This window comes from Biomphalaria glabrata, chromosome 1, assembly GCF_947242115.1.
Source record: "Biomphalaria glabrata chromosome 1, xgBioGlab47.1, whole genome shotgun sequence".
NCBI lineage: Eukaryota > Metazoa > Mollusca > Gastropoda > Planorbidae > Biomphalaria > Biomphalaria glabrata.
Genome location: NC_074711.1, coordinates 13,648,064 through 13,675,208, shown reverse-complemented (window position 1 = coordinate 13,675,208; position 27,145 = coordinate 13,648,064). Strand labels below are relative to the sequence as shown.

General features: G+C 36.8%; 1 protein-coding gene across 2 annotated transcripts; it reads right to left on the bottom strand.

Moving 5' to 3' along the window:
• Positions 1-4,772: 4,772 nt before the first annotated feature.
• LOC106052807 (neurogenic differentiation factor 1-like) lies at positions 4,773-18,184 on the bottom strand. Of its 2 annotated transcripts, none has more exons than XM_013208265.2 (2): positions 17,875-18,184; positions 4,773-9,481 (listed from the first exon to the last, which is right to left on the bottom strand). In XM_013208265.2, the coding sequence occupies exon 2, from the start codon at positions 9,468-9,470 to the stop codon at positions 8,052-8,054; it is 1,419 nt and encodes a 472-aa protein (XP_013063719.2). In that variant the 5' UTR covers positions 9,471-9,481; positions 17,875-18,184; the 3' UTR covers positions 4,773-8,051. The 2 variants fall into 2 exon arrangements, with proteins under 2 accessions (XP_013063719.2, XP_055879214.1); XM_056023239.1 differs by having other exon boundaries at positions 17,883-18,184.
• Between the last annotated feature and the right edge of the window lie 8,961 nt (positions 18,185-27,145).

The following is a 27,145-nucleotide window of genomic DNA, read 5'->3' as shown; positions in this document are numbered from 1 at the left end:
TTACTATTAGGGCCTACACAATGTTATGTTACCAGAAGGTGGTTCTTTTTTTTTTTTTTTTTTTTTTTTTATTGAAATAGTTTTATTTTTTAAAGAATTTATAAATAAATAAAAATGAAACACGTTTTAAAATTGTAAATGAATGGACAAAATAAACATCTGCGTGTCAGCACCATTTGGATTCTATTCTCACCTTACAGCGTGAACCTCTATGGCCTGTACATTAGCAACATGAGAGACAAGGTTTGGGTTCACACCTCTGTTCATGTACGTAATACAAGCGACTGGCTCATTTCACAAGGTTCCCATGTTTTGTTTTGTTTTGTTTTGTTTTTTGTTTGTTTTTTCCGTTTTTTTGTTGTAGCTTTTACCATCTCAATATGGCTTGGTGACTGTTGAGTTGAACAAGGTTACTCTACGTATGGTACCTATACTATAGTCACTTGAACACAGGTTATTTGTTATGCTTTTTGAGAGGGACTTTAAGAACATTTTGTACCTTCAAGTTTAAAAGTATACCTAACATTCGGTGAGTGTACCTTGACTACTAAATAGATCTCATGTTTATTTTGTCAATAGCCGCTTCATATCTCATTTGATTTAAAACAAGCGTGTGGAGAGTAGGCGATGTGTCGATGCGCGGAACTATGTGTCCCCTGGTCACATTCGATCTTCCTTAGTGTCAATCTACTGCCCAGACGTCTTACTTTCTTTAGTGATATGCACACGTTTAATGTTTATTTTAACATTTTGAGATGTACAACAATAAATACTGAGCATTTATTTTAGAATTAGTTATATGCCAATACTGCTACCTTTGTTGTTATTTTTGTTAAGACCATGATGTACATGTTGTACAGTCACTCATTTGTTGTCAGATTACATAATATGTACATATTGTATGATGCTGTAATATCTCTGCCCCTGTGATTACTGTGCTCCAATTTTCGGAGTTGTAAGCTCTTTGATGAAGGAGATCATGTGGATCATTTTGTAGGAACAGTACGGTAGTGCTTCACTTTTCTCCGTTTGCAGCCAAATTAGCTTACCGCACGGGTATTACTAGACGTACCACTGAAATACAAACTTTTTTATCGAATCCAAGCTATAGAATAGTTTGAATCTAATTTACTAGATTTATTTCGGACACACGGTACATGTTGTTACTACACTGATCAATGCTCTGTAATATAAAGAAGAAGAAGAAGATAGGCCAACCTTTTTTGTACTTCATTGTTTAGTCCACTGGTTTAATCTAGATATAGAGTTTACAAATATATTACTAAACTCTTGCTCTAAACAATTGTCTTAGTTTATTCATTTCTTTATGATTCTTTATAGTTTAATTTTGGAAATAATTCTATTGTAATGTCAATATTTTTAAATAAGCTAACCTTTGTTTTCTACGAGTTTTTTTTAACTAACTAGTTAATTGTAATACTGTAACGTAAACAAAATGATGAACAGTGCTCAAGACTGACTAGTCTGGCTGGCGCACACACATTTTGGGCACAAGTTTTGAGTGGACCGGATAGCTCCGAGTCTCGAGTCAGATATGGCCCGCTGATCGTTGTTTGGGCATCACTTTTATAGAATTTCAAATGTTGTTAATAACCTCGTTCCACACGCGTATTAATGGAGTCATTTTTACATAATACAATTAATGTAGTTATAAATTTGATTAGAATAGACATGTCTTGCAAGCATGTGTTGTCTGACTATAATTTGTGGATAGTTTGGAATAGTATATATTCACTGTAACCTAGCTAGAAAAGATGGTAAACATTCATAGTCAGCACTAGTCAGCAGTAAGACAGTCTGAGATTTCTTGATATTGTAAATAAATATGTATGTTTCTATATATTTTATGATTTATGTTAAAACTTTTTACCTTTTAGCAATCAACAAAATATCAATATATCTGGAGATTTGATAGCTAATCTGAAACGAAATGTAAAAATATACCAAAGGATGGAGGGGAAATCTACTGTTGCAGCCCCTAGCGTAACATAAATATATCAAGGGAGATGAATATGAAAAATGTAGCTATAAAAATGTATTGACTTAAGTCCCTTGGTAAATTTTTTTGTCACAAAGTACTGTTATTATATGCTTGAAAAAAAATTATTGAAGCTATTACTATGATAAATTGATAGATTTTATTTTATAGGCATGAATTTTCGAAGAAAGTAGTAATTATTTATGGTGTAGAATTATTTTTTTTCTTACTCTGTAACATTTCACTTCTCGGGACTTAGACTTAGAGACTTAGACTTGGAGACTTAGACTTGGAGACTTAGATTTGGAGACTCAGACTTGGGGACCTAGACTTAGAGTCTTAGACTTGGAGACTTAGACTTGGAGACTTAGACTTGGAGACTCTGACTTGGGGATTCTGACTTGTGGACTCTGACTTGGGGACTCAGACTTGGGGACTTAGACTTAGAGACTTAGACTTGGAGACTTAGACTTCTCATGTGACTAAAGACTAAAGAGGCCAATCCTTAATACACAACTGCGTCATGGGTTGGGCATCTGTAATCACTAGACGCTGTAGCACTTCCACCCTTCGTTTAAACATCCGATGTGTACGCCATCTGCAATCCAGTGTCCTTCCTTAATGCTTGATATCCATCTGGATCTATCCAGTGTCTCATTTTCCAAACTGTTGGTGATAATTTTGAAAAGATTCATGTCGCGTTTGCATACATCGGTATACCTTAAAAGCAGGCGACCCGCAGCTCTCCTGCATTTGATTAGGTCAACATACAGAATGTCCCCATGGCATTCTGTGAATATGTCCAAGCTAGCCAATGCGTCTACTGCTGACAACAGCGCCGATAACCTGGCACCTTGCTTTCCGCAACGCTTCTTCATTGTTATCTTATCTTGCCACCTTATTTAAAAACTGCTCCGTAAGCATTGGAGATGGAAGATGCTCTTTTTATAAGGTTGTTTAAGCGGCGCAACAATTTAGATGAAATGTTTCCTAGCCAACAAATTATTTCATAAGTTAGATTTTGGTTTTAAGAAGTGGCAATAGACCTTCTTTAGTTTTACCTTGTTTAACACTAGCGAATCGTCAGAGTTACAGTCCGCACTATGGTATTAGCGGTTGCGAATGATACTTTTCAGATCCATCCTCCGAGTGATGCAGAGGTCAAGCTGATGCCACCTTTTTTGAGCTGGGTTCTGCTAAGAGACATTTTGACAGTCCTTGCCAGACAAGTATGCGTTTGTTATGCATAGTTTATGAGAGCTACAGAACTGAAATAGACTTCAGCCGTTTTTTTTTTAATCTTGACAACTCCATGAGGACCTAGAAATTTTGGCCACGCTTTTTTATAAGCAACCACTCAGGCAATAAAATCTCCATTAATTTAGACGTGCTCGGTCTTTGTGATGTTTTTAATGACCTCCTCCAAAGCTTGGAGGAACCTTTGTCCTCTTCCGGTACAGCTAGGGTTGGTTAGTAGGCACAGATGATAATTACTTTACCTTGGAAGGATGATTTCATGTGTACTATCCCTTCATTGCCTATGGGAAACATCGCAAAGCAAGGAAGGAAGGTGTTTCTTATTATTCTGGGTCTTCCCTTGCCAGTAGAATTACTTTCTGTAACAGATCCAATACGTTCCAGTCTGATTGGCTGCAGACAAGCTACATCAACATTTAGCCATCTGTCAAGAATAGCTGTTTAACACATAAAAGAAAAGAGGTTTGGATCAGTATTATGGCCAAGACTCATTGTCCGTATGTTCCAGCCTAGGTCAGGCAGTAGCTTTCAAATGAAGCTTAAAAGCCCCTTCTACCGTCAAGTGTCTTCTTAGCGTTCCAGGTTACGCCAATCAGCTAGGAACTTATCACCGGAAACTAACTCTCTCCTTTTTTTTTCCGATACATTACTGCTAGTGATGGGGTGACCTTTCCATTACTGGGGGAAAGCCTTGACGGGAAATTTGGAAGTGCTAAGCTGCCCACACGTCAACATTCGCCTCCTTCCATACTGACCGGGTCCAAAGGGATGGAAAACCATCGGAATTTGGGGTCAGGTGGCTGGAGGAATTGGTTTGAGGCCAGCGGTCTTACCACATATGGGGATCCAAAACCGGATTTTCTGTTAGGGTTTGCTCCCTTAGCATTACAGTGCTTACAGAGACACAAGCAAGGTATTGGGATTATTAACCCATAGATATTGGTTTGTGGACAGCAGGGCGTGTCTGAACGCCGAAGGGCTATGACTGCCTTACATTTTCGGGCCAAGCTTCCTTCGACACCCTTGCAGATTGGCCTGGGGCTTCACAGCATCAGTTTCTATCTATCACCACGAGGAGGTGCTGCACAGGACTTGCTGTTGAGAGCTATGTACTGGCAAGGGAGACTACTAATTGTTAGCCTTTCACAGCTGCTACGCTCCAATGGCGACAAGATAATGTTACCACACTCGACACTGCCTTTTTCTATCCCAACATATCTAAATATTGGTAGAGATCTATTTATTCTTTCTTTAGATTATAGACAAAAGAGGAAGTATATTGTACTTCCATTAAAAAACTAGCATCAGATTATATTGAAAAGTTATTTTGAATTCTGAAGGAAATAATACAGATTATTTTGATCCTCCATAGGTTGAATGTATAAAAAAAATAAAGCTAAAATACAAATTACAATCGTCGCATCTGGAAAAGGTGAATATACTTTTTTTTTGTTACATATCGTTGTAAAAATAAAATATTAGAGATTTTTCAGTTGAACTCAACAACACAAGAATGTTAATTTTTTGTGTCAGCTTTATTTGAGACCAAACAATGTGAATAAACTCTCTACAATTTTGTCAAACAACCAGGAAATGAAAATGAAAATTAGCAACACCAATACCAATGATTTTATTTAGACTCACCACAGGCACGGGTTATTACAGGCATCAAAGAGGAGATAGTCGCTAACAACATAACACGTCAAGTTGCAACTGAATCAAGGTAGGGAATACATTTATGATACATATGGGGGACATGTATTGAATGAATTGCACATGTAGATGGCAGGTGTGTTTAAAATTGTAAATAATGTGTCCACACTTGGCTATCCTTAACTAAATCACAAAAATCTACAAGCCATCAATTTTTTTTTTAAAAGCTAGGTCTACAAACACTTTCTATTGCACAAGACTTACATTGTGTACTAATAAATGTACACATCAATCAATTCGTAGAGTACATCGTGAGACATAAATAGAATTCCATCATATATTCCTTTCAATTCTTCACTTAGTGTAGAACCTCTACATCTAACACCTAACCTTAAGCACTTAACGCTCAGTTCTCAGTTGGCATGCAGCATGTAGTCTTCAGAGAGCAACAATGAAAATAGGCAAAAGTGATCAACACACAAGAGATTTAAGTTTTTCTAAGTTGGTGTAAATATAACAAATATAATGAATTTGAACAGTATGCATTGCTTTGTCCTGCATTATAAATATCAACAAAATTATAAATTTCGATATGTCTCTTGCGTTTCTATATTTCTGAATGGACTTGATTCATATAACACATTCGTAGAGTGTAGAAAGTCGTGTTTGTGGGGCCTCAAGATTTAAGAGGCACCGTGACTTTACTTAATATATACCCAGAGCAAATATTTTTCTGCTAAATAATACATTTCTGCAGCTCTTAATGCAGGAAATCTTTTAGTGACCGCAGCGCTAACCCAAACCCAGAACCTCTAGCTGTAAAGTCGCGGATGAATCTCTAATTTATAATAATGGGCACAGTGTATATGTAAGTCTGAGCTCGCAAGGGTAAATCTGTTTTTAGTAAAACTTATTCACCCTCCATATGAGCTTTTCTATTGAATGCCTTCTCCTTGTTAAGCTATTTTATTTGTATAATAATACATGTTTCCATAGATTGGTTCATGTCATCTAAAGGTTAGGACTTATTTGGAATGTTCTGACATTTAAAAACCAAACACTTGGAACCAAAACTTCAAAGATTAGCTGCAGTTATAAAATATTCATTTCACTTCTAGCGTAGACCTCTACCAGCGTCCCGAAACTGAACATCACTTTGTATAAGGCTTAACAGACATAATTAGATATATGAATAAAACTATTAATAAAACATAATAATTAAACACTTCCAATACACAAAAAAAAACGTTTTCAAATAGGCGATCTCTAATATAACAGTTGACCACAAATGTTTATTGTGATTTGTAAATGGTCAATGAATAACGAATCTTTCGCACACAATCGCATAAAGTAAACAAATCTAGGCACACACAAAAAAAACAGTAAAAATATTATTCCATCTAAAATATGTTCATTGGAATGATGAAAGAAACAAAGATTGTATAAAGTAAACTCAAAGATTGAGTAAACAATTGCACAGTGGAGGATATTGCACTTCAAGTGTAAACAACAAGAACCATGATGTACAAGTTATGAATACTGTAGGTCATCAAACATTTCTAATGTCCATGCAGGTAGGGACCTAATTGCACACACTATACTGTAGGTCATCAAACATTTCTAATGTCCATGCAGGTAGGGACCTAATTGCACACACTATACTGTAGGTCATCAAACATTTCTAATGTCCATGCAGGTAGGGACCTAATTGCACACACTATACTGTAGGTCATCAAACATTTCTAATGTCCATGCAGGTAGGGACCTAATTGCACACACTATACTGTAGGTCATCAAACATTTCTAATGTCCATGCAGGTAGGGACCTAATTGCACACACTATACTGTAGGTCATCAAACATTTCTAATGTCCACGCAGATAGAGACCTAATTGCACACACTATACTGTAGGTCATCAAACATTTCTAATGTCCATGCAGGTAGGGACCTAATTGCACACACTATACTGTAGGTCATCAAACATTTCTAATGTCCATGCAGGTAGGGACCTAATTGCACACACTATACTGTAGGTCATCAAACATTTCTAATGTCCATGCAGGTAGGGACCTAATTGCATACACTATACTGTAGGTCATCAAACATTTCTAATGACCATGCAGATAGAGACCTAATTGCATACACTGTACTGTATAATATTGTTAGGTCAGAATGGGAAGAACAAAAATGTGAAAGTTATGTGTGTCCTTAAACAGCTCACCACAGAGAGCGTATTTTATGTCAATCAAGCACACAGACATATGCTCCCCAAAACACGCATTGTTTAACCTGCCAAATGCGCAGCTATTACAAAAATGGATAAAAGAATTTCAGCTGTGAGAAAAGCTTGATTAATAACCTGCAATACAATACAATAATTACTACCATTAATGTTCGAATGAACTTATGTATTTTACACCGTCAATATTAAACGTATATTTAAGATAACTACAAGGAATCACAATAAATATAAAACTAACAAACTCTGAACTGTTCTATCTGTTAGTGTGACTAAAAGAGGCAATGCTTTAAGAAAGTTATGTCAGGCCACCAGGAGTAGACTTGCTGCCTGGTCGTGCGGTTTTCGCGCTGGACTGTCGTTCGGATTTATCGATGGTCGAGGGTTCAAACCCTGACCGCTCCAATCCCCCGTCGTCCTGAGGGAGGTTTGGATTAAGAAGTAAACTATCTTCAACTCTGAAGGAACATCCGAAACATGTAAAAGATTTTACAAGCAAACATTTTACGAACAATACGTTGTGACTATGTGTGTACAGATCATTGCCAGATATGTTGACATTTGGTTCTACCCTTCTACAGTGTTTCTTATTCGTTACGATACATTCGCTTATTGCACACTTTCGTCTTATACGAAAATAAGAAGTGAACTGCTATTTTTACTAAGACGTCTCTATAACACAAAACAAATTGCTAACATAAAACAAATTGCTAAGTTTACTCTCTAACTGTAAAATAGTTTTCTGCTTTCGACTTGATAAAAGCGCGGAGTGCTGGGGGTACGTTGTGTGTTTTATGCAATATTTCGTTCATCGAATGCATCCTTCCAATACACAACGATCATAAATCTCATATACTGAGCTACATCTATCTGCCTACTAGTGGAATTGACTTGTGTCTATAGTCAACAGGGCAAGTTTAATTGAAAAATACTGTCTGAAGATGTGATCATAGCCAAATCACTTTCAATTGAACACTCCGTGTCCAGGGGCAAGTCTTCGGGCACCGTGTGTGGAGCGTTCTGGGCACACGATGAATTAGATCGATTGACCGTGTTCGGGTATCTGGGACTTGTCTTTATTTGCAGCTGTCTACAGGAAGACTGGACACTGCTGGAAACTCTATGAGGTGACAGCTGAGACATTGATGGATCGGCAAAACAGCTGGGCGCAGTTGAGCGCACTTGGTTTAAAGATGTTGAATGCATGTCTGCAGTGCTGCTGATAAAATGAGAACATGTAGACATCTGTGCCTCACTTCCCAGACGTTGTGCAGGGGGAGATAAACATGCGTTTGCTGCTGATGATTGTTGTGGAGATTGTCTCCTCTTGTCCATCCCAGGATGTGAATTGAAGTTTGCTCTAACGAAACTCTCTGACTCCCGAATGTCGCATGTCAAAAAATTTGGATTCTGACAAGGATTTGCACACACATTTCCCATCAATGCATTGGCGTTATTATTGTTGTGAAAGGAGGGGCTTGTATGGTCCATCATCGGATATTGGTATGGGATAGTAGCTGTTGGCGAGCAACTACTTGGCACAGGAGCGAAAGGCATAATCTGCTGGCATGGTCCATAACTTTGATGTGGGCCCACCATTGTAAGGTCAGGGCTGCATCCAATAGGTTGAAATGCAAACATGCCGTAAGGATCTTGCGGAAACCTGCCTGAAAAGTCCATAGAGTTATCGTACATGAATTGAAAAGGCTTGGAGTAGGTGGACTCTGGCAGAAGTGTTCTAGGGTTTAGCTGAAGACATGCTGCGACCATGTTCATGGTGTTCTGGGATAGACCTCTGGACAGAGCTTTGGCGAACGTCACACTGTCCGGTCTGATGCCCGACTTGAGGATCTCAGCCAATACGTGAATGTAGTTCCGGGCGAGTCGTAACGTTTCAATCTTGGACAGTTTTTGAGTCTTGGAGTGACAAGGGACGTGGTTTCGCAGCTCATCCAGGGCGGAATTCAGTCCGTGCATTCGGTTCCTCTCTCTTGCATTGGCCTTGACCCTTCTCACCCGAAGCTTCACCTGCCTAGTCTTGGTCAGAGCCTTCTTTTTGGGGCCCCTCTTCTTTTGACCGCCGCCCTCACCAGAGCTCTGGTCACCTTTCCTGGTGCTGCCAGCGTCCGAGCCTGTGTCCTCGCCGCTCCTATCCCTGTGAGTCTTCCCGTCCTCCCCCGTGGTAGAGTCCGGCAAGTCATCCGGTTCTGACGAGAAAATGTCTTCATCGTCTTCCTCTTCGTCATCATCGTCGTAGATGTCAATGAACTGATCTGACAGTGACAGTACGTCAGTGTCACTGTCACTAGATTTTATCGGCATCTCTGGTTCACCTGGAGATGAGTCAGAAGTATAAGAATTAGATCTAGCTAATATTCCCTTAAGTGACAAACGTGAGGTTAGGATAAAGATCTAAAGACTTAAGTGTATATCATTGTTCTATTGAAATGGAATTAGGGAAATCCTTTAACATGGCTTCTATCAAACTTGGCACCAATCATTGTTCCATTGATATGGAGTTAGGGTTAGCCTTTAACGTGGCATATATTTATCACCAAAATTCACAACCAAATCATTTCTTAACATCACATAAAACAAGATATGGTATCTCGAAAGGAAATACTTTAAACCTTATGTTTCTGTCTAATTCGTAAATTTAAATTTTACTTTTGATGATTGTCATTGTGATGATGATATCTGTTAAGAGACTGCGAATATTGTACCATCTCTTGGATGATGGCTATTACACAATCTCTCATGTTTAAACAGTTTTCAAATGTTTCTTGTCCTTCTCCCAACCTTCTAGGTGCCAGCAGCCCTGTATTTTGTGTTATCTAAATTGGCTCTGATTCAAAAAGAGAAATACTGGGGGAGAGGGGGGGAATATTTTTAAATGTGGATGAAACAAAAAATTCTCTAGAAAAAAACAAGGGATAAAAAGTAGAACTATCGATCTGAAACTTGACAAAAGACAGGCTTTAAAAGACCAACTATTGATAAACAAATACAATGACATCATATCTGAACTGTATTGCGGTTACCCCGAGACATTTCCTGAAAGCCTCGGCCTCTCGGCGGAAGCTAAATTACCTGGTAAAGCCCCCCCCCCTTTTTTTCCCCCACATACTTTTTTTTAAACTCTCACAGATAAAAGGGCAACTACCGTGGAATTTCTGTATGATGGAGTTACTTCTCTTTTGTCCAAGATACTGTACCTTTCCAGCATTGTGCCGCGACTAAGTGTTTTTGTGGAGTTGTATTGGACAGTTCTTTATGAACTTGTCATGTTGACACGGGATTTATTGTGTCACATGTCTGGATTACACCTGGATCGATGAGGATTAAGACAATCTCTTCACATTTTTTGTCGCGCCCAAACCTTCTTTAGCCATGATAAGAATAGTTCATTTGCTGTGTAGCTCTAACCTAACGCCCTCTGGTGTCAAAACTGTTTGTTTTCTATTTAATGCCCGGTAGTAAAATTGTAAGCTTTTCTTTGTTTGGGAATATCGTACGACTTACAAAGATTGTCTTGTGGGACACTTGTGTATTTAAAATTTAATTATGTATGGCGTTATTGGGAATGACCTGGTCAAATTAGAAGACTTAATAAAAGGCTTCAAAATGTGTTACTAATTATTTATTGGCCTGTTCTTGTGGTTGTTGTGTTTTTGTTTGTTATTTTGCAATTTGTTTTCATTCTTTGTTTTCCTCCCTTTATTTTCTTCCTTTTCTCCTTCTATTTTTTCATCCTTTTTTTTTCTTTCTTTTTTTTCTTGTTTACTTGTTTTATTCCTTTTAGTTTTTTCTTTAATTTGTTCCTTTTATTTATTTCGTAATTTGTTCCCTATAAGTATACTTCTATTTATATGTTGTTAAGTTGTTTATTTTTGTGTTGTTCCTAGAACTCACTTTCTATTAAACTTTATGAAAACAGAAGTTTAAAAAATCTTCTTTACAGACACCACTAAACACGCACACACGCACCAACTCGTCCAGATGCACCTGTCTTTGCTTAGGCGCTGCATTGCCAAGACTATGTGACAGATGACACTGACAAGTAGATAGAGACGATCCGATTGAGTTTTATCATCTGGTTTAAAGATACGTCTGCTAGACAGAAGTCATGTTCTGACATAAACACATACAGACATTTCAAACGAAGACACACACATATTTTATTAGGCATGCCAACCAAAAGGTTAAAGGTCAGTCTTCGGCACAACACTATCTTCTAAAGCTTTATAAGTCAAGTTAGTCTACAAAAAGATATGTACTAGACCTACTTGGTTCATTGTACATCTACACAGCATCGTCACCTAGTGCGTGCAAGTTCAACAAAAGGGAGGTAATATAATGATAACTCTGCCTACTCACTAGTAAACAAAACATAAAATTGATTTCATAGTTCACGTCTGTACACGACTTGAAGGTATAGGTTTAATTCTATTTACTGTTAAGTCTACTAACAAAACCAGAGATTTCATCGATACAAATAAAATATGACTATGAAATTGAACTTCGCAAAAAAAAAAAAAAAAAAAAACCTTTAAAGTAAATAAAGTTTGAATAAGGGAGACAACTTTACATGTATAATAAAGATTATTATTATTATTATTATTATTATTATTATTATAGCTATATCCATTTATACAAAACGATTTAATTGTCTTCAGCTAAATTCATTAATTATCAGTAATAAATTGGCTAATTGTTTTTTGGGTTTGTTTTTTTTATTAATTCGTGTGTTTTTTTAGGTACAGTAAATAATTGTGTAAAGTTTTGACTTAATCCGAGAATGGGTGTGAGAGAAATAGCTTACAATTATCTAATGAGACAAAATCCTATAAATTTAGCCATATCTATACTAACGAAGGTTCAACTATCATTTTTGGTATCAATCAACATAATTGATTACCAATGAAACTTGACTAGCCCTTAATTTTTAGCGGTCCCCAAAAGGGTAATAGTCGCTTTTATTTTTCTTGTAGTCTGTCTGTCTGTCCGTCTGTCCGTCACGTTTAGATCTCGTAAACTAGAAAATCCGACATCCTGATATTTTAGACCTTTCAAAGTTCTGATGCAACGGCTACTTTTTTTCTTTTCTGAAATCGAAAAATTTAATTTTAAAAACCAACTATGCAAGCAGTTTTTTTTTCATAAAAATACACCATTTTTACAACTATTCACTATTAATAGTTACAAACACGGGAGGCTATTTAGCAAGAGTGATAGTAATTTACCATATTTTTAACACAGTTATGTAAACATTTTTTATTTTTTGTCAAAAAATATTTTTTTTTATTCGTACAATAAGTAAGTTCTATCATACAAACTACATTTACAAAAAAAATCTATTTAATATACATATAAGTGGAACATACTATTAAACAACAATTACTAAGTAGTTTTTCATACTTTCGCGTGTCATACACAATTGATACTACGATGGGTATGGGATATATAAGGTGTACAAATTTAGGCGCAGATAGACAGAGTGAATTGATATAAGCTATGTAATGAAGTAAATGACTGTGGTTTAATTCATTTGTCTTGCGTTTGAAACTACTGCACTGTGTATTACCTGATAACTTTTTACAAGGCTAATATCAACGTGACCTGGTACAAATCTTGTACATTTCTCCCACTTCTTATTCTCGGATCAGGTTGAAACTGTGCACCATTATTCATTGTGGATAATAAAACATGAGTGAATCAATCTAAAATTAGCACCGCATATCATTACACAGTATATAGCATAGTCTATAATGTTAGACACTTTAATAAATGACTTTAATTAATTATTTTTAATTTAAAAAAAAATTGTTTTATATAGAAAAATAAGAAAAAAATAGCAGTTTTAATAGAAATGACAGTAATTGCACGGTCCTTTCACTTACATAATTTTTTTTTTGTTTTAAAGTATTTTTATATATATATTTTGCTTGTTGAAAGGTTTGGCGACTGTGCAGACATTCACCTTGTGATTTCTCTCCCACAAGATATGCGCCGCTATTTTCTGGGTAAGGACGGTAAGAACAGAAATTCTTGTAGCATAAATAGCCCCCCAAAAAAATTAAAAGTATAACACTGGTGGTGGTAGAAGGCTAAAAGTTTGAGCGGAAACTATCAAAGAAAAAGTTCAGACTTGTGTCGAATTTGTTTGTTTTAAATTTCTCTGCAGCTCACAAATAGCGCGGCTCGTGTTTGGAAATCGCGTCTTTCTTGCATCACTTTAATCTATGATTCTTTTCTGTTACCAATTTGCAAATTAAAACCTGATAATGTCAGGGTTTAGTGTAGCCCTATGCGCCTACAACGGTAACACGTGACTGGGTTTAGCAATTAATTAAAAAATTAATCTCAGAATTCACGATCGCGTTTATTTTGTTTTTCAGAAGACTTCTATTTGTGTCGTTTGTTCACTCGCCATGTCCGCATGCAAAAGTGGGGGAGGGGGGCGCAATCGAAATGGCAACTCCCAAGAGAGGGGGAGTTAATTTTCAGACAAGGGGAACAAAAAATCTGTACTGTGTGTCGCAGTGCCGGCCCTTGTCCCACCAGCCGCCGCCCTTTTGTCCTCCCACTCCCTTCCCCTGCCCGTGACTCACTTTGGAGGACGTTCTCATTAACATTAATGGAATTTCGTCTAATTACTCTCACCTTCATGAGGACACAACAATCAACAATTCATTGGATTAGGCAGATTTCTGTCCCCAATATTTACATTCAGTTCGACATGGAAAGTTTTCTTGTGAACAAAAAATAAAAGCAGATACAATATTTTCCCATAAGCAAATATTTAACATTCTGTTCACCGTTGTTTCTTTGTTTGTTTGTTTTGTTTCTGGAATAACAAAATTTTGTTGAACATTAAAAATGTTATATAAAAAAATATAATCAGATATGATATTTTCCTATAATCATTCTATTCTGTTCACAATTGTTTCTTTTTCTCTGGAATAATCTAAGTCAGCACACTAAAACAGTTGAGTCTTTTCAAACGCAATGAGCCTGATGAAGGAGCTAAATATAGTGTCCTATTTGCATTCCTACATTGGATCATAAACTTGGAGCTAAAACTGACTGTTTTGACTTTGACTGCCTTTAGCAGTTGACACCATCTGGGAAGAGGCTGCTAACATCGTAATGCACTCTAAGCTAAAAGTAACCCTAAACCTAACCTTGAGTATTTTAGATTCTACAAATATATTCTTTTTTCATCATGATTGATTTAGTGAATTACGAGTTTAATATAACATTCCTGTATTAACGTTTTAAACGACTTTCAGCCTCTACATTCTCCAACTAATGTCTGATACCCATTGAATACAATCAGGGCGTTCTAAAGATACCGAAATTCAAAATCCCAGTCTCCGCCAAGATTTGAACCTTATTATAACTATGTGACGTCCTAATGTATAGATCACAGAAAGAATACAATGGACAACAATGCAGTATCAATAGATAGAACAATTCTTTTATGTATTTGTTCTAAAAACTTGAGATGACTAAAGGACTATTGTTTTCTTTGACTTGGCGAGACAAAACGTAGAGTAGAGTGGTAGAGGGGATGGAACGTGGTGACCGAGTGTTTAGCGAGAGTCGAGAAGCATTTCAGACTTTAGGATTCTTAGGACGCCCCTGAGTCAACTTAGCTCTAATAGGTAGCTGACACTAGTTTGGTAAGTAAAGTAGGTCGTTGTGCTGGCCACATGACTCCCCCGTTAACCGTCGGCCATAGAAATATATGAGCTTTATATCATCTGCCCCATAAATCGGAAGTGCTAATTGTGGACGGATTATGTGGACTAATAATAAACTAGTTTATCCACAAGATAGTAGATAGAAACAAAAGGCAAAAAAAAATATTTATCTTACACAATTAAAAAAAATTACTGCATCCAAATTTATTTAATAATTTTTAAAAAAATATCTAAGCAAGATTCAAATGTCTTAAATACATATCAAAAAGTTTATTGTAGATGTTCCTAGACCTACGATGTCTGCTATTTTTTAATTTCATTGAATTCTACATTGCTTTCAAATAAAAGAGTACACAACTCTATCCAAGGTTGTAAAAGTGTTTAGTGCTCCATACTTCCGTACTCTATTGACTGGATGTACATGTTAGAACTTTGCCACGAGTTCGCCTCCATTTTATAAGAAGTTCCAGTAAATGATTTTCTAGGTATTGGGGAAGCAAATAAGAAAGAGGATGTTTTCGTAGCTAAATATAGCATTGAATAACGTGTTCTCATTGGCCAAAAGTGAAAGAAGAAAAAATTGTTTTCTTCTTGGCATGACATCATTCTAGGGATCTCCTTGTCAAATAGTATTCAAAGAGTGACGCTATCCATTGACTATACTAGTTTCTTTTTCGTTTGACTCTCAATAAAAAAAATATCTAACATTTAATGTTTGGAACTTAAGCTACACTTTGAGACTTTGTGAATTGCTTAGATGTGGTATTCTTTCTTATTGTCTTTTTTTCCCATTGAAAGAAGATGTGTAAAAATCTTATGTGAATTTTTAATGTTTCAAATGTCTTCGTGCTGTAGTGTCCTAATGTTGTCAAACTCTTTGAAGATAACTTTCTAACTAAAGAAACATTTTCATTCCACTCTGACATTCATGAACAAGAAAGGAAATATTATTCTTTTACTCCAATCCCATTTTTTTTTTTTTCGGGAGACGGGGGAATAGGGGGGGTGGGTTCTTAGCGAAGAAATACTTTCAAATAAGGATGAATGTATTCTAACGAAGAAATACTTTCAAATAAGGATGAATGTATTCTAACGAAGAAATACTTTCAAATAAGGATGAATGTATTCTAACGAAGAAATACTTTCAAATAAGGATGAATGTATTCTAACGAAGAAATACTTTCAAATAAGGATGAATGTATTCTAACGAAGAAATACTTTCAAATAAGGATGAATGTATTCTAACGAAGAAATACTTTCAAATAAGGATGAATGTATTCTAACGAAGAAATACTTTCAAATAAGGATGAATGTATTCTAACGAAGAAATACTTTCAAATAAGGATGAATGTATTCTAACGAAGAAATACTTTCAAATAAGGATGAATGTATTCTAACGAAGAAATACTTTCAAATAAGGATGAATGTATTCTAACGAAGAAATACTTTGAAATAAGGATGAATGTATTCTAACGAAGAAATACTTTCAAATAAGGATGAATGTATTCTAACGAAGAAATACTTTCAAATAAGGATGAATGTATTCTAACGAAGAAATACTTTCAAATAAGGATGAATGTATTCTAACGAAGAAATACTTTGAAATAAGGATGAATGTATTCTAACGAAGAAATACTTTCAAATAAGGATGAATGTATTCTAACGAAGAAATACTTTGAAATAAGGATGAATGTATTCTAACGAAGAAATACTTTCAAATAAGGATGAATGTATTCTAACGAAGAAATACTTTCAAATAAGGATGAATGTATTCTAACGAAGAAATACTTTCAAATAAGGATGAATGTATTCTAACGAAGAAATACTTTCAAATAAGGATGAATGTATTCTAACGAAGAAATACTTTCAAATAAGGATGAATGTATTCTAACGAAGAAATACTTTCAAATAAGGATGAATGTATTCTAATCTCTTTGCTATTCTCTTCTTCAGAATCAATTAATCGTACAGCTTTATTTGTCAACTGTCAACTTTTAAATCCTGGCAAGGTATTAGTCAGATTTCTTTGATCTTCAATGTTTTGTTTTCCCTGATCGTCATGACATGCACACGAAGGATGTGTAAGGGAAATGACTTAACACTGTATCTAGAACTTACATTATACTTTTCTAATGTATGTGTATATATCATTATATAATATAACCATTCGATATATATTATATCACGTAGTGTTTCGAGTGCTACCAGTAAAAACTAATTCCGTAAGCGTAACTACGCAATAAATACATCTTTACAAAAACTTAGTAAGTTGTCTAGCCATTCAGATTGCTGAAGTATATTTCTAATTACTATGTATGCGAACTGTTCATCTATGGCGGGAAACAATAAATAGGTAGCTCTTTGGTGTCTCCAGTGTACAGACTAAAGGAAGCGGCGGTAACCTATGGGTTTTTAATGTATAGGACGAGTGTCATGCACTTGTTAACACTACAGAGTTGAGTTAACACTACAGAGTTGAGTTCTCTAAACTCTTTGGAGCTCAATTAGTTTGTTTCACTAGTTGTTAACATTTGAAGTTTGATTTAGCGCCCTTGACAATGTTTAGTGAAATGTCCAATACAAATAGTTTCCTTTTATTTCTTTATAAACTCTCACTCACTCTCTCTCTCTCTCTCTCTCTCTCTCTCTCTCTCTCTCACACACACACACATAAACTAATGAATACATTGACAAACCTTTCAGACGGCACCCAATGGGACGTACATTTAAGAAACCGTCAAACAAACAAAAAAAAAGTAATTAATAAATGCACTAACTATCCAGTTGACTAATAAGTTGAACAGGACACTAATTTTAATAATCATACATATTTTCATCTATATATTCATTATGTTTCAGTTATCGGTAGCAAAAATGCTGAAAAAATAAAGTTAATATTAGTGCTGAATATTTTAACAAACATCTCAATTGCGTTTCTGTTCTTTAGCAACAACAACAAAAAATAACAACGAAAAATAATAACAAGAAAATATCAACATTAGGGAAAAAAGGTTACATACCTACTTACTGTCGTTCAAGTGTCTCGATCAGCTGATGACTCCAACTTAATCTAATAGACCTGTATGGTCAACTTCACCATTACAGCGATGACCAATGGTACTTATTCATCAATTTATGAAAGACATAGACCCTATAGGCTTTAAATAAACTCTACAGACATGAACTCCTTGTAATCACGTGACCTAGTAGTATACATCCATCAGAGTGTAAGTGTGACTTTTCTGTTTAGTGATGAAACATGAAGTTCTAAAAAAAAAAAAAACTTAGCTAGAAAAAGCTTGAGGCATGTCCTGCTCCCTGTGGCCGATCACTTTATACAAACTATTTCTGTCGTGAGCAAGAGTTTTTAAAACCATTTCCATCTTCATACTGTTTTTTTTTTTTGCTCACGCGCGCATGCGCAGTAAAGCCAGTTATTATGCAAATAATCGTAGTAGCCAGTAAACTCCGCCAGGCCCACGTCTGCTCCCATCTGTCAGTATTTGCCCTGCCACATCCTCCCTCCGCGCCACGCCCCCCTCCCACCCTCTCAGGCTGGGTGAAATATTATAAATTGATTTTCTTAGAATGCGAGACGTGAAAATTAGGTATGATCCTTGGTAACCCCGGCATTGTTTTAGTTCGTCTTCAAGGCGCCGCGGACTTTTGGTGTGGGGGGACATAAGAAGGTCAGCTGGTCAGCTACTGGTTAGTACTCTTGGATGACCCCTCCCTTCTTTCTGTTCTCAATGGCAACCCATTTGCATCAGCTTAGATAAAGATTGAAATTCAGAATGTTACCAAAAGTCAGAGGTTTTAAGATTAAATACACAACTGGTGTGTGCCTTATGTGTGGTCAGTTGGTCAGTAGAGGTCAGTAAACATGGTGTGACGTTTTAAAGTGGCGTGAAGGTGGACGCTGCTCAACAAAGGGGCGTGAGGTGTCGGGGATTAGTTTTACGCTCGTCCAAAAGGTGTTAGGGCGCCGAGAGCCCCGTTGAACTGACGGCTGGTTGCCCTCTTGCTAAAATCGGAAACATTAAACTGGGGGAAAGACACAAGAATGAGGGGAAAAGGAAGAAGCAGCCCCAGGGTGTCGTGGGGCGGGGGCCAACACTGACGACCCGCGGTCACGGAAACGAGGGCTATTAGTCAGTGTCCACGCCTCTCTTATTGGCCGTATCGCACGACCTATTATTATCACTTCAACGAGTGTTGGGGGGGGGGGGGACAGAAGATAGAACATGAGAACTGTTGTTGTTGTCGCCAGACCCCTTTTTTTATCATGTGGAGTGGTCACTTTACTGACCTCCCGATGGTGTACGTCTGGAGTACCCAAGAGTGAGGAAGCGATGGACACTTCAGTGGTGTCCAAATATACTTGACCGCTACCGCGTTGTATAGTGGACACATACTGGCATTGTCTCCATATGTTCAGAAACATGTTTCAATTGAAGGAAGGAAATAACAGAAGGAAAGAATGTGAGACCAAAAAGTCCTTTCATGGATTTCTCTTTTTCTGTCTCTCTCTTTAACTAGCTCGTTTTCTCTATATAATCTTTCTTTCTCTCCTTCTATTTCTCCTTCCATCAATCTCTCTTTCCTTCAAGCTCCCTTTCTCTATTTGTCTTTCTCTCCATAAATTCATATTTCTCTCCTTCCATCTCTTTCTCTCTGTATCAATCTTTCTGTCTTTTCTTTGATCTTTCTTACACTCCTTGAATCTCTCTTACCATTTATCAATCTCTATTGCTCTCCATCCATCTCTCTTTCCATCCATCTTTATCTCTCTCTATCAATCTTTTTTTTCTGTCCTTCAATCTCTATTTCTCTAAATCATTCTCTCTTTCCTTCAATCTCTCTTTCAATCTCTCCTTCTCTCTAGCAATCTTTCTTCTCTCCTTCTATTTCTTCTTCTCACTATCCAAGTCCCATATTCAGACTTTCCTCTAGATAAGTTGAGCTATGTCACAACTATAATTACATTCTATACATTTTGTTCTCTTTCACTCTCTGTGTATATATATATATATATACGACTTAGAGGTCTACTAAAACACACAACTGCTTAGTACACTAGTGGTGCCGGTATAAGAACGTGTACAAGTATCTAGGAAAGAAACGATCCGAAGTGGACAGAGTTCTAGGCTTCGTGGATTTCGCGTTGCAAAATGGCGACTAGGCTACTTCCGACAAAAGCGTGGAGCGATGGAACTCTCCGAATCTACGTCGGGAGACATCTTACCTTTGATTTTACCCGCGAGGTTATCAGAACTAATTAGTACTCCAGGCGTTTTTTTTAAATCTAAATAAAATCTTTCCCAAAGAAGATGGTTTTCATAAAGTGTCGTGGTGTACCACAGCCCCCAGGATAAAGTATCGCGGTGTGTCGCAGGATAAAGTATCGCGGTGTGTCGCAGGATGAAGTATCGCGGTGTGTCGCAGGATAAAGAATCGCGGTGTGTCGCAGGATAAAGAATCGCGGTGTGTCGCAAGATAAAGTGTCACGGTGTGTCACAGGGTAAAGTATCGCGGTGTGTCGCAGGATGAAGTATCGCGGTGTGTCGCAGAATAAAGTATCGCGGTGTGTCGCAGAATAAAGTATCGAGGTGTGTCGCAGGATAAAATATCGCAGTGTGTCGCAGGATAAAGTATCGCGGTGTGTCGCAGGATAAAGTATCGCGATGTGTCGCAGGATAAAGTGTCACGGTGTGTCACATGATAAAGAATCGCGGTGTACAGTGTAGCATAATGAGCGAATCTTAAATTCAATAATAATAAGTATAAATTGTATTTTTCGGGGGGTGGCGGGCTAATAGTAATAGTAAAATTGACCAATCTGAGCCAATAAATAAATGAAACTATCAATTTTTTTCCCCCATTTATTTAGTTTATTTCTATTTAGTTGAAGAGATAGTCTCCCTTTGAACTCTACAGAAAGGAGGAGGACTTGATCTAGATCTGAACCACCTTCTTTGTCACTTTCGCTGTTTGGGCAAGAACCAGAAGACATATTGATTAGGTGACCAGACGTCCCGATTGAGGCGTGACAGTACCGCTTTGTACCGTCTGTCACGCATTTCATAGAATGTCCGGTCGGAACAGCAATTGTCCCGCTTTCATAAAAAAAAAATCACTCTTTTGTTATAGAAACATTTTAATTTTGTAATCCTCCATTAAGGTACTTGTCCAGCCTTGAAATAGTTAATAGATCGAAGATAAATTCGCAGCCGGTCAAGTTAATTCTGTCCATCTTACAGTTTTCCATAATAACAGTTTTTCCACCCAATGAGAAGTAATCAACACTAAATGTTTGGTGCCTATATAATGAACAAAGTCAAGTAGCAGGTTTAGTGATGCCCAGTTTCTGACAGCGTTGACGGGTGCTTCGAGCCCGCAATAAAGTGAACTTGTTTCCCCTGATGATACAATTCTTTGCGCCACACTTCGCTGGAATCTTTATAAGAAAAACAAGGTTACAAAAGACAGTTTGTGTGGAAACACAAACTCAAAATCGGCCCCCGAAGAGGTCCACCCAGGCAGGCTTCAATATTTTCAGAAAGAACATCCAAATGAAATTATATCAAAGACAAATGAGAGATAAGAATGGAGAAAGAAGGTTAACAGATCTTGTGTAGTGCCCAAACGGTCCCGCAGATCAAAGGATATGTGTAAGAGAATGTAAAGTTAAATGTGAACCTGGCCTAACTGGTTCCCCTTTTAGACCTTGTGGTCTATAGGGCAGATGATGTAAAGTTCATCTGTTTTTGTGGCCTACGGTTAGCGAGGGTGTCATGTAACCAGCACAACGACCAATCGCTTATACTTTTCCCCAACTAATGTCAGGTACCCATTAGGGCTGAGTGGACTCAGAGGCGCCCAAGGATTCCAAAGTTGAAAATCCCAGTATTCACCAGGATTCGAACCCGGGACCCCCGGTTCGGAAGCCAAGCTCTTTACCGCTCAGCCACCGCGCCTCCCCTGGCCTAACTGATGTCTTATAATTGATCTAATTGTTTTGAAAAGGCTCAATCTCTTATTCGAATCCTCAAAAAAAAAAAGAACAATCATTTTGCTAACGTCTGTACTTTTCAGAAAAATGAAGTTTATCTATAAGATCACTATTCATTTTAAACTAGGTCTAACTTATAATGCATACTAATTAGCTTTTTCTCTTTTAAAAACTGCTTGCATAACTGATTTTAAAAATTAGATTTTTTGCTTTCAGAAAAAATAAATAGCCGTTGCATCAGAACTTTGAATGGTCTAAAATATTGTGATGTCGGATTTTCAATATCTTTTCTAGTTTACGGGATCTAAACGGGACGGACGGACAGACATTTCGCACAAAACTAATAGCGTCTTTTCCCCTTTCGGGGACCGCTAAAAAAAACGTAAATTTAGAATATAGCAGAATTTCAGGCTATGGACAGACCAGGTGGTTAGTTCTGAAGCCTTCGGTGGAGAAACTATTTGAATTATATCCTGCTTTAACTCTTTCTCTCCGTAATTATTTACCACATTCTGGTAGAATCAACGTTGGTATCGTGAGCTAGGAGAGAAAGAGTTAAAATCGTTTTTCTTTTCACAAGAGAAGTTTCTTTGAAAACCCGTGTGCTGAATTTTGGCTGCATTTTGTACACAGCCTTCAGACATATTCCATGCAGAAGTTTCTTGATGGACAGAATGTCAGTGCTCTTGAAGGATCTTCTGCCATTGACGAATTGGTTTAGAAATGCATGAAAATAAGCATGATAACTTGATAAGTCAAGTATTCTTCCGTAAAGAAGTACGCATGTGACTAACTTTTGGATAAAGCGAGTTGGTTACTAAAAGCCACAATAGTAAACTTTTACGAAAATTGTGCCGATTATTTCAGAGAGAGAAGCCGCCTATTTGACGGCTAACGATTACAGATAGATCGTACAGAAAGATGATCTATCTTGGAAAACGTTTCAGAAAGCCTGCGATTATTTAAATTATTGTGTGTGTAGGCCTACATTGTGCGTAAGATGTGTTGGTGTCTGTACATTGTGATGTTTTGTAATATCGTGCTATTCAAATATTACTCGGAAAAATTTGAATCTGTCTTTTTTACGTCCCTTGATGGACATGTGTCCCGTGGTCACTCCCCAATATCTGGTCACATAAGACTAAGACGAATCGCTTTATTGATCTTAATTGGAAATATGTATCTTCTCTATATATAATTCTCTTCTTCCCTCAACAGTTTAAACGAGAAAAGGAGTAAAGGAAAAATCACTTTTATTTCTGCAGATAGTTCATGAGAAAATATGAGGGGGGGGGGGAGAACACGTGGGTATTCAAACGTCGCTATGGATGGCTGCGCGCTGGACTGTCAAACCCTGCCCGCTCCCATCCCCATTCATCTTGCGGGAGGTTTGGACTAAAAAGTAAACTATCAATCTTCAACTCTGAAGGAACATCCGAAACATGTAAAACATTTTACAAGCAAACATTTTACAAACACTAAATAGCAGGGCCGGACTTAGGCATTGTGGGGATTCGAAACGGATTTCGTGGGGCCGAGTTTGGGTAGGGAAGCGGATAATAAGTGAAATTTAAGAGCTTATATTAGAAAATAAATTCGTCTTTGCATTTTATTCCTTCTTTACTACGTACAGAATTACTTTACGAGCCTTGCGTGTAACAAAGTCATACAGTATATCATAATAATTCTTTAGTTGTTTTTTTTTTCGCTTTTTCTTCTTGGCCACCTCCACTTTACAACCTTCCTTCCCCCCCCCCCCCTAAAATTCCATTGTGACTAAACAAATTAACTTTTTAACTTTTAACTTTTGTGTCGACACTGACCTGATAACTCCCACAGTGAACAAATAGCCACTTACTGCCCCTCACATGGCCAGGGCGGGAGTGACAGGGCGCAATACAGCGATAGTACACGCACATTTAGACAGGAGGTGTTTCAGACCGCCCGCTGAGATAATCTAGGAGCTGTGTACATGGGGCGCGCAGTCGTGGTTATCTGCTCTTCCTCTCCTTCAAACAAAAATCTTGGCAAGTGTTTTCTCCCCCCCCCCCCCTCCCTTAACGACAGATTGTGGCGTCCCCTCGTTGCTAAGCAGGCACGTGCCCAACACGCGAGGCCAATCTTTTTACGGCGCCGTGAGATCAAACTCGGCACTCGCCTCGCGCCCCGTGAAATGTCCACAATATGGCTGTGTTGCTAAGGAAGCTTTAGCCATGTATCGAAATAATGAATTACAGAAAATTTGTTTCGTTTCTACAAATCTACTCCTTGAAATATACATTTAAATGAATGGATTTCCAACTGTTTAAGTTTTTCATTATTTAAAGTATATATACTAGGTGATACCCGTGCTTGGATACGTCGAAATAGTTGAAATATATGTTGATTTTTTTGCTGGAGCGATTTTGTTTTCCTTCTTTAAAGGAAAGATATGCATTATTATTCCCGGCTCTTACAAACACGAAAGTATGCTTACGGAAAGTTAATTAACATTAACATATATCCAGAGAGAGACAGATGGCAGAGTCGGCAAGCGAGGATAAAAGGATAATGTGAAAAATGTGTTAACTAAATAATTCCCTTATTTTTATTTTTATTTTTAATGAAACTATATATTTCTTAATATTAGCCAAGGTCTCATACAGATGGAACACTAAATCTGTAGAGCGCAAAGATAGACACAATTATCCTCACTTTGCTGAAAATCATTTCTGGTTTTATTTGTAAGCAAATGTTGAAAAGTTAACAAATAAATGTATACATTTTAATGAATGTTCGAATTTCTATGAAGCATGCCCATAGCATGTCCGAAATGTCTTTCGTTTTATTTAGATTGAGAAATAATTTGTCATTGAAACAAACAAACAAAAAAGATGAAATATTGTAACTAATTCTCTAGCGTCTTATTATTTAAAAAAATAAATTTGTCTGATTCAAATCAAGAACAATATTAAAAATATGTAAGGTGATGAGCTATTGTGGTTTCAGCACTAAAATTTCATCGCAGTCATTTGTTCCTTCTGTCTTTAAAGATCTTATTTGCGTTCATTAAATACTAAAACACAGTAAGAGACAAAAAAAAAGAGAAAGCGATTTGAAGACATGTGATGACGATATAATGGAACCATTAAGAAAAACGTAAGACAATGTAAAAGAGAGAAATATCGGGAGAGATTTTAAAATAGACAAAAAATAAAAATGTCAAGGACGCCATAGGGAAAGATCACTCTTGCCAACTAAATAGTGAAAATCACTTTGTGCTGCAGACGAAAGGGTTTAGAAATTTGCTTCTACAGAGCTATTTTTTTTTAAAGCATATGGTTAATTAAAATATTTCGCTTATCAATATTGCCGTATTCTGTTGACCGGACTTACTAAAAAAAAAATAAAAAATTTATATTTATCGATTAGCCCTATATGACTTCAGAGACTGTGTGTATCTCAATTTATCTAAGATCTAAACATTTACCATACATTATTTTTATACTATAATTTCTCTGGAATCATTAAATATTCAAAAACTCCCTAGTAAATTTTTTACTTTATTTAGTAAAATTATTATTACAATATTTTATAATATAATGTATTTTGAATGTTGAGGCACATTTTCAGCAATACAGCTTATTCTTTTTTATTAAAAGATTTCCACATATATTTATTGTCATGGAAAAATTCTTTCATTAAAGAAACCATCAGTTTGTTACAATCTTTTTGGCAGCCGAAGAAAGATTATATTTCTTAAATTCTTTAGTTTACCGACAGTGGCATAGACATGACGCAATTGAAGCCAAAACCTTTTTTTTTATATTAAAAATGGCGGGAAATGAAAAACATTTAAAATACAGGCCTACAAATGGGCCCAAGAGAGCGGCGAGCGAGAGGAGAGCTCAGTAATCAGAATTAGTCGATAGCTGTGCTAAAGAACAACTCAGTTATTGCCACTTGAGTTGGATATAAACAATGTTTCCAATAGTGGCTGTTCCCTTTAGGAACCATTAAATTATTGGTTGCCTCCCCCCTAAGTACCGTTGTCATTACCTTTGACATCAGAGAACAAAGGACATAACCGTTAAACCGCTTAAAAATGTCCCAACCTCTTCAAACACGTGACTACGTTTTCATACCTTGCATACTTTTTTATTTCAAAAGACTTCTAAAGAGGAATTTAATAGATTATTTTATTGTTTTGAAAGGAGGGATCAAAGAGACTCAGTAAACTGAAAGTAACTTTATCTTTAAAGACCGTGTCTATACAAGCTCATTTCTAAAAATGAAAATCGAATGTAAGTATTCCTTACAGAAATAAAAATTCATCAGAATTCGTTAAACAAACGTATTATTTATTTTTGAAAAATCTTATCGCATTCTGCAGTTAGTTGTGCCGATTGTCAAATAGATATGTGCTTGCTAGGTCTAAATATCCAGATGACGTTTTGATACTATCATATCAAGATTTAAATTAAAAGGTTATTTTATCTTTAAAGATTGTTATTCAGTCTAGTTGTAATGTCATTAAAAAAGAAGTTAAAATGTTGGATTGGATATAGTTCAGCCTAAGGAGAGACTTCAACAATTCTTACCTAGTGCTTAATGATGACTGGGGCTCACATACACTTGAATAGTTTAAAGAGCATTTGCAGAAAAAAAAAGAAATTTAAAATTAAAGGTGGGGGGGGGGGATGAATGTCTCAGGTTGAATCTTGACTTTAAAAGACATTTCACATATCTTAGCGACTTTCTCGAAACGACAGTTGTATTAGGTGTGGAAGAAATAAGACTGCTAGAAATGTTTATTTTTACAAAACTTATACCAGCTTACTCTGTCTAAATTGCTAGTACACATGGACGTAGCCCGGAAAAAAAATATGTGTGTGTGTGTGTGTGTATGTGTACACACACACTTAATTAATCTTTATTACATTCTAACCCTTCATTCTTTAGGAAGACGTTTATTGTAGGTTCTTCCTGAAGTTTGTGAAAAAATTGTAGACTCCCCGTCCTTGGCAGCAAGGGGGTCTGGGGGAGAGCTGTGAGCTTCCCCAGCGGGGTTTGGGGCGGGGCCCCGCCGCCAAGCACTATTTCCGGTATTAAAAGCCAACACAATGCATATTCTGAGGTATCTACAATGCATTTTCCTGTTATTAAAAAGTTTTATTTCAAAAACCTAATCTTCTATTCTTACTTATTTAGATCCTCCATCTGGAGGGGTTTTACACTTTTAAAAAAGCCCTCTGGAGGCGGGGGAGTTGGGGTTTACACTCAAAACCTCCCTTGGATTG

What these genes read in the sequence shown, in the direction of transcription:
- LOC106052807 (XM_013208265.2), bottom strand. Translation starts at nt 9,470, where the DNA reads ATGCCGATAAAATCTAGTGACAGTGACACTGACGTACTGTCACTGTCA.